Source organism: Brassica napus, chromosome A10, assembly GCF_020379485.1.
Source record: "Brassica napus cultivar Da-Ae chromosome A10, Da-Ae, whole genome shotgun sequence".
In the NCBI taxonomy this organism is placed as follows: Eukaryota; Viridiplantae; Streptophyta; class Magnoliopsida; order Brassicales; family Brassicaceae; genus Brassica; species Brassica napus.
In genome coordinates, this window is record NC_063443.1 from 3573272 (window position 1) to 3581674 (window position 8403).

General features: G+C 36.3%; 2 protein-coding genes across 2 annotated transcripts; one reads left to right on the forward strand and one right to left on the reverse strand.

The window, feature by feature from the left end:
- Positions 1–347: 347 nt before the first annotated feature.
- LOC106362566 (dof zinc finger protein DOF1.6-like) lies at positions 348–1414 on the reverse strand. The gene has a single exon (XM_048743529.1). The coding sequence runs from the start codon at positions 1275–1277 to the stop codon at positions 606–608; it is 672 nt and encodes a 223-aa protein (XP_048599486.1). The 5' UTR covers positions 1278–1414; the 3' UTR covers positions 348–605.
- A 3938-nt stretch (positions 1415–5352) lies between these two features.
- On the forward strand, positions 5353–6808 carry LOC106365740 (transmembrane protein 147-like). Its single transcript, XM_013805217.3, has 6 exons — positions 5353–5542; positions 5666–5735; positions 5814–5873; positions 5984–6098; positions 6165–6280; positions 6347–6808. The coding sequence occupies exons 1-6, from the start codon at positions 5466–5468 to the stop codon at positions 6593–6595; spliced, it is 687 nt and encodes a 228-aa protein (XP_013660671.1). The 5' UTR covers positions 5353–5465; the 3' UTR covers positions 6596–6808.
- The last annotated feature ends 1595 nt before the right edge of the window (positions 6809–8403 follow it).

Here is an 8403-nt window from a genome sequence, read left to right on the forward strand (position 1 = left end):
GATCAAATTAACGTTAGCATTTTTTATTCGTTGTCTCGTATACTTGATAACTCTAGACACATGATTTTGAGATCCCAAATCTTTTTCACTGCCAATGAACAATTGCGTTGTTGATGTTTACCTATAATAAAACAAAACTAAGTTCAACGCAAATTTCTCATTTCAAAGATGTACCAACAGAGTATCTCTTACTTCTGCAACAGTACTTCTGTACTTTTTTTCCTCTTTGGACCTAATGACCTATATGCCCTCTAATGTTAACTCGCACGGTTTCAAAACATTGGAGCCAATTTGTTTGTAATTCTAATATGAAAGCAATATCTTTTTTTCTTTCTTTTAATTGTCCATTTACTACTTGAAATGCATTCCAATTTGTTCATCACAGAAACAGAGGATTTACAAACTGCCATTGTTAGACCTCAAATAAAGAAAAAAGACACTAAACCTTTCCTTCTATTTTTTTTTTCTTTCCTGTTTAATTTGCTTCTTTGGTCTCTCTCTATCCCAGTAGGAAATAATAAAAAACACAAACAGAAATTTCCAAAAGGAAACAAACAAAAGACAGAAACAGAGAAAGAAGAAGACAAGAGTCATAAACGGTTTTTTCACTTAGCACCGTTGCTTTGCATGGAGATCTCGAGACCAGGCCATAAACTGTCCCCACTTTTAGCTTCAATCTCCCCAATCTGCCACGTGTCACCACCACCCACCACCGGTATCTCTACTCCGGAGCCTCCCCCAAGATACCCAATACTCAGCTCCTCCAACCCGTACCCGTACCCAAACCCGTAGTCTAACCCACCGCTTCCACTTCCGTTTCCCAACGCCAGAAACGCTGCTCCGTCGCTCTGCTCACTTAACAGAGACGCAAAGCTTCCGTAACCTGAGATTTCATGACTACCCTTTGCTTCGTTTGTGGCGGTTCCTTGGTTCATTGGTTCTGAACCGTTGGCGGTTGTAATGATGGAAGAAGAGCAGGAAGAGGAGGACGCAGTAGTGGCGTTGGAGGAGAAAGAGCGGTTGCGTTTGGAAGAGCTCCGGCGAGTTCCACCGCCGACGGGGACGTCGCGGAGTGTACCACCTTGAGTCCAGTAACGGCGGCAAGACTTGCAGAAGTAGCGAGGCTGTAAGAGGTTGTAGTTGTTGTAGTAGCAGAACTTGGTGATGATGGAGTTGCAACGAGGACAAGGCAGTGGCTCCGCCAGATTCGGAGGTGGGTAAGCAGCCGTTGAGCCCTGAACTCGGGCGGATCGGGTTTGGTTTGATTCAGACGGCATGGGTAAAAGAGATAATGAGAGAGAGTGTGAGAAAAGCGAAAGTGGAGGAGATGTGAGAGTGGCGATGTGGGTTTTATATAGGCTAGAATTTTATTATGCAGTTTCAATTTTATTTTGAAAAATAAACAAATGAATTTGAGTTAGAGAAATTGTTGGTGGTGGTGGTGGAGTTTAGAATTATTTTTTATTTCTTTTAAAATGAACTAAAAGGTTGGATGTAAAAAATACAATTAAAATAAAATTAATGATGATAGTCACATTTTTTTTGGGCAATTGTCAATAATAGCACCTTTTGAAGTTTATGTCACAAAAATAGCACTAGAAGGAGAAAGTCACAAAAATGACATTCATTAAAGAGTAAAATATCACTAATACCCTTGGTTTAAAATTAAATAAACAAACAAAAATAAATATAAATAAATAAAAAAAAAAAGAAATTTTTTTATAGTTTCAGATTATACTTTTCAGATTCGAAATTTTTATAATTTTTTTTTGAATTTTTTTTTTCGAAATTTTTTTTATTTTTTTTTAATTTTCTTTTATAATTTAAAAATACTTTTTGAAACTGTTTTTAAAATTTTTATTTTTATTTTAGTATTTATTTTTTATAAAATTTTAAACCCTAATTCCAAAACCCCACCCTCTTAACTCTAAACCCTAAGGTTTGAATTAATTAACCTAATGGGTATAAGTGTATATTTACCTCTTTAATGAAACTTATTTTTGTCACTTTGAGCCTTGAGTGCTACTTTGGGAACAAAAACTTGGTTTGGTGCTATCTTAGTCTTTTTCTCTATTTTTTTCCCCGGATTGGTTTTGAAAATATTTTTTAAAAAATAAAACGTATCTGATCAAAACTTAGAGCAAATATAATGGGATATCATGTTAGTTTAAAATTAAAAATAAAAAATAACTAAAAATAAGTGAGAGAATCAAATACACTTCTTTGGAGAGATATTATGTCTAACAATTTAGAACCTTTCCCAGCTTTTCGTTGGACAATTATTTTTTCTAAATAAAAATATTTATTAATCCTATAACTTTATTTGGGTTTCTTAATGAATTGTTTAATAATAAAAGTTAGTAAAGAACTTTAGTTAAGAAACATCTAGTTTTTGTGTTCTATTGGAAGTTTCTTAATAAAGAGTTCTTAAAAAAAATATCAAACATTGTTTTATTAAAATTATAATTTATTTTTTAAATAAAATATAGTAAAAGGTAATATTTTAAACATAGATTTTAAAATAAAAACAAAATTTAGTAAAATAAATGAGATATCATTTGAAAGAAGCATCTGAACTCAGTTGTTGTCTTCGTCACATTCAAATTTACGCCATATATATTCAACCAAATCAGCTTTCAGTTGTTGATGCATTTGCCTATCACGAATTCTTGTTCAAACACCCATCATATTGGCGATATTTGTAGGCATATCTGTAGAATACGTGAGATCCACATGTGAACTTTCGTAGTCTTCGCCTTGTTGAAATTCTGAAACATCAAACTGAGTGTATCCATCTCGTTCGTCTTCAACTATCATATTATGGAGTATGATGCATGCTCTCATAATGTTCTCAATTTTGTCTTTACAACATCATTCTCATTCTGACCACTAGTTTTCTGTCTTGTTGCAGCCTCATAGGATCCAGCAAATTTGCAAACAAGATCGTTTATCTTTTGCCACCTTTGCTTACATTGAATTGTCTCTCGTTTTTGACCTCTTTCAACCTTTGGACTAGCTGCAAAGTAAACTGCAATGCGTTTCCAAAAAGCCTCTGCTTTTTGCTCATTGCCTACAAAAAGATCCTTGCTCGTGTTTAACCATGAGCTAATAAGCACTACATCATCTGTGGGACTCCATTTCCTTCTTTCTTTGCACTCTGTAGGTGTCTTTTCACCGAAGCTTGAAGTTTCAGTACATTGCGTACTGAACACAGGGAGTTGTGAGCTAACTGACTCATGAAGAAAGGATTCATGATGAAAATTATCTTGTTGACTGTTCAAAAAGTAAACAAAATTCGTAGAATCCATTTCCTAAACTGTCAAAGAAGAGAGAAAGAAGAAGAAATGTGTTGCAAGACTAATATAAAGAGAAGAATAAACGTGTAGAAGATAGAAAGAAAGAGCAAACGAACGTGTTTAATAGATGAAAAGAGAAGAAGAAGAAATCGTGGTAGATATGAGTCTTTAATTGGCTTAACTCTTTGACTTGAGTTGAACTGAGATGAGTTGACATGTATCTAACATATTAATTTCCTAGCAGACAGTCCTAATGTACCACTAAAACAAGCATTCATCACACGCTTTTTCACTAACCACAACCTCACTCAAACCAAAATTTATTAACCATCTCTATCAACTACTTCAAGCATTCAACACACACATATTCACTAACCATAACCTAACTATAACAAGCAATAAAGACAAAAAGCAAGACTTGAAGAAGAGTAGAGTTTTGCAAAAAATGACCACAATTGGCATAAATGAGACAACGAAATGGAACTTGTTGTAGGCAATGCGCAAAGCATCAAGGGAGATGTCATTCTTTGAGTCACGGCCTTTTTCAGGACCTGCAATGAAACAAAATTTAAATCAAGTATGGTAATTTACGGAAACACACAGCCATGAAACCATTAATATCAAAACATACTAGCATTCAGCTCGTCCTTGAACAGCTCTTAGTTTAGAAGCAGCAATCAACTTCATGGCCTTTGTGATCTTCTGGATGTTCGTTACACTCTTCATACAGTTACGCACTACAGAGATTTACTCATTCAAAGCGATTCATAAACATTATAATGTATCTTAGACATTAAGAAACACAATCCTAACAAAGCTTAGACTTACCAACTTGAGTCGAGATGGATCAAACTCCAGCTCTCTCCTCCCTAAAAAAAACAAATCCAAGTTCAATCTCATCATCTAATCAGCACCAAATCAATCGTATAAAGTATGAATCTGTAAAGGATCTCACTGGTCAGAAGAGAGAGGAGATGGCATCGCAACGATTGGACGAGCGGCGATTGAAGGGAGGAGACGCTTTCCTTCGCGACAGATAAGACGAGAGAAGAGAAAGATAGACATGACGGCGATTGAAGGGAAGAGACGCTTCCCTTCGCGACGGAGAAGATGAGAGAAGAGAAAAACGGACATGACGGCGATTGAAGGGAGGAGACGCTTCCCTTCGCTACGGAGAGGAAAAGACGAGGGAAGGAAAAGACAAAGAAGATGCCGATTGAACAGAGGAGACGGTTCCCTTCACAAAAGAAATCGTCGTCCCGACAGAGAACTCGAGAGAAGAAGAGAGAAGAGGATAGAAAGGAAAGGAAAGAAAAGAAAAGAAAGAGAAAAGAAAAAAAAACAAAATTCATAGTTTGCTGACATGTGTTTTAAGGACCCTCTTTATGATCGACTGCCAAAACCCTGTATTAAGGATCGATTATCTTAATTTTCTTTTGTTTTGATTTAATTAAATGCTTTATTTTGTTTTAAAAACCCTATTAAAAAACTGTAATAATGATGCTTTTAGACCCTATACAATGGAGTGTTGAATTTTGTTTTTCAACTGTTGAAGAGGTCAAATGGGCTTGTTGAAACATAAAAATGTTGAGCTGGATTAAACACGATTGTATTTGTTAAAATAGTATAATTTTTCCAATAAATTTGTATTTATAATTTAAAACATCTTTTGTGAATCATAATCTAATAATAATTTTAAAATTATTTAATTTTACATGAAATATTGATATGTAGTATGAAATTATAAGATAAAATAGTGGGGTAGGGTGTTAAATTTTATTAAACAAAACTATTGTAGAAGTTAAAATTAGTGTGAGTGTTGAATGATTAGTGAAAGAAAGAGAAGATGATGCGGAGTGTTGAATAAGTTAACCAATGTTGATAGTCTTAGTAGTATCAAAAGTATTTAAAAAAAAATTATAAATGAAACTTTTACCCAAAGAAAAAAAGAAGAAATTGTAAATAAAGGTTATTAAGCAAATTGTAAACTAATGGATAGATATTATTGGGCCTTATTGGTTATACGGCCCACAACTCAATAACCCATTACTCCATTTTTTCTTTAGTAATATCTGTTAATTCCAATCGAGTTTCAGATTTGGGAAGTAAACCAAAGCTTCTTGTTCAATCTCGTGGTCGCCGGACTTGCAGCTTGCGCTTTGGTGGAGGATGACGCTATTTCACTTCTTCAACTGTGCGATTCTCACATTCGGTCCCCACGCCGTCTACTACTCCGCCACTCCTTTGTACGAAAAACCCCCTTTTCTCGATCTGTGATTTCAAATTGTAATTGACTTTTTAGTTTAGTCATGGTTCTAAGAATTAGATCTTCTGAATAGAATTACAATTTATAGCTGTTAAATGTGCAGATCTGAATATGACACACTTGGAACCTCGGTGAAGGCTGCTGTTGTTTACCTCGCTACTGCACTTGTTAAGGTTGGTCAAAACACTAACATCTTGCGCAAATCTTGATTTGGTATCTGACTCTCTCTCTCGTGGCTGTTTTCATGGCAGCTTGTTTGCTTGGCAACTTTTCTGCAAGTATCTGAAACCGAAGTATTTGATCCTTACCAGGTTCTTTTCTTCTTGAATCCAAGAACATCCACTCTATCAGATACTGTTATTGCTTAGCTCGTTTTGTTATGTTAACACTTTAGATGACTAAGTATTGATTCCAATCTCAGGAAGCCCTGAAAGCAATGATTGGCTTCATTGACGTTGCTGGTCTCTACTTTGCTCTGGCTCAGCTCACACACAGGAACATCTCTCAAAACCATAAGTTTCAAGCTGTTGGCCTTGGTTAGTGGATTGCTTCTAGATTGGTTGCATCACGGGATATTAATCAAATGCTTTCTTTTGGTTCAGGATGGGCGTTTGCGGATTCTGTTTTGCATAGGTTGGCTCCTCTTTGGGTTGGTGCTCGAGGACTTGAGTTCACTTGGGATTATGTTTTACAAGGCCTTGAAGCCAATGCCAATCTGGTATGCCCACCAATCTTTACTTTTAGATATATGCAATTGTTTCTTACTATCCATCAAAATTTTCAGGTGTTCACGATATCCTTAGCTGCGCTAGGTTCCTTGATGTGGCTACGCAAGAACAAGCCAAAGACTCTGATCCCCATCATATACACGTGTGCAGTGATCATCGCCACAATGCCTTCAATCACAAGCTATCTAAGGAGAGTCATGGGATGGCATTTCCCCAAAGTTGTTGGGTTTGAGCTGATGACTTCTCTGGTAATGGCTTTCATCAGCTGTCAACTCTTCATCCTCTGTCAGAGACCGTCTTTGTGATTCCAGTCCTACCGAGAGACCAAACTCCACTTAAACTGCTTTTTGGCTCAAGAGAGCTTTATGTTTATGGGCAACTCTTGAGACCTACTTTCCATGTTTTTCGGTTGCTTGAAACTTTTCTCATCTTTAAACTGTAGAACCATATTAAAGAGATCCTTACACTTGAGGTCTCTCTTGTTCGAGAGCTTATTAACGTCAAGAGCATTCATCAAATCTGTAGAGCATATAAGCACGGTCTTGGAGGATCTTATGTTATGAGCTGCCACAAAGAGTAGCCAAAACGTCTTGGTTTTTCCTTTTGCTGATAGCTTGCTTTGAGGCGTCACTATAGATGAACTCAACTATAGCCTCTACTTCGTGTTTCATCTCCGAGAGCGTGACTATCTCTAGCTTTGCTGAAGCCTATCTGATACAGACATCAACTTAAATACCTCTGATCTTGCTGCCTATTCAAATGTCATATATGCTTTGGCATTGACGGTTTCATATCCAAGCAAGACAAACAAAACCAATCTAATTTTGAACTGAAACAATAATCTTGAAATATATTACCTTAATATAGCTAAACAGATCCACCTTCTCTATACCTTAATTAATTAAAACGCGAACCGAATCGAATACAATGAATCCAAAATGCAAAAAAAATGAAAAAAAACCATAAAGCCGAATCAATCAGGATGGACCACCTTACATTTCAGGTATGATCCAAACTCAGTGGAACAAAAACAAACAATAGCGAACACAAGCATTTCTAAAAATAGTTTCATGCGTGGGATTATGATAGCGAACAAATACATTGTACATTCTCGTAACAAACTCTCTCTAAATCTTGAGCTCAAGCTTCTAATATACTAGCGTATGCTGCAACAAAATATGGTTAGTTTATATTCAAAAAAAAACCAACATGGTTAGCTCTGTGACATTTTGAAGACATATATTACCAATTGATGATACGACACAATTGTATTTCTTTTAGAGGGTTTACAGAAAAGATTTCTTAAAATGTGAAGAGTTTGAACTAAGCGGTCCACACCATATGATAAACTATGAAAGCATAATCGACTTGTGTACGTACGGGGTATACGGTTCATATAAATATCTAAAACCTTACGAGAATAAACCCTTATCATACATACCGAGAGGAGATTAGCCAATTTATATACATTGTTGGTGAGGAATCACGATTCCTCTACAAAGCCCATGATTAACAGGGCTCGGCACATTTTGTTCATCGGCACAGCTCGATCAGCATAGTAGAGGAGACTCGGCTCGGACGTTCAAGTGATCTGCTCAATGAGATCACCCATCGGCTTGCTAGCTCGAGTCTGGCTCTCGGAGCCCTAGCTCGGCATAAAAGCCCATTAAGCTCGGCCCAAATACGGGATTCTTAGAGCATCAAAGAGTAGAGAATCGCTTATAAAAGAGGAGGGAGAGAGCAGGAAAAGGGGATCCGAAAATCGACACTCAAGAACTGACCATATAAGGTTTAGGGTTTTAGAGTTAAACACTCAATCGAGCTCCTTTTTATTTCGGTTGGCAGGTGTCTTAAGGCATCAAAGAGTAGAGAATGGCTTATAAAAGAGGAGAGAGAGAGAAGGAAGAGGGGATCCGAAAATTGACACTTAAAAACTGACGATAAAGTTTAGGGTTTTAGAGCTAAACACTCAATCGAGCTCCTTTTTTTTATTTCGGTTGGTATTCTCGTCAGAGTTTAAATTTCATTTTCCTATCTTAATCTCTTTATAATCATTACTGATTAATAAAATGTATTCGAAGAACCTACAATCAAATTTTGTTTCTTTTCGATC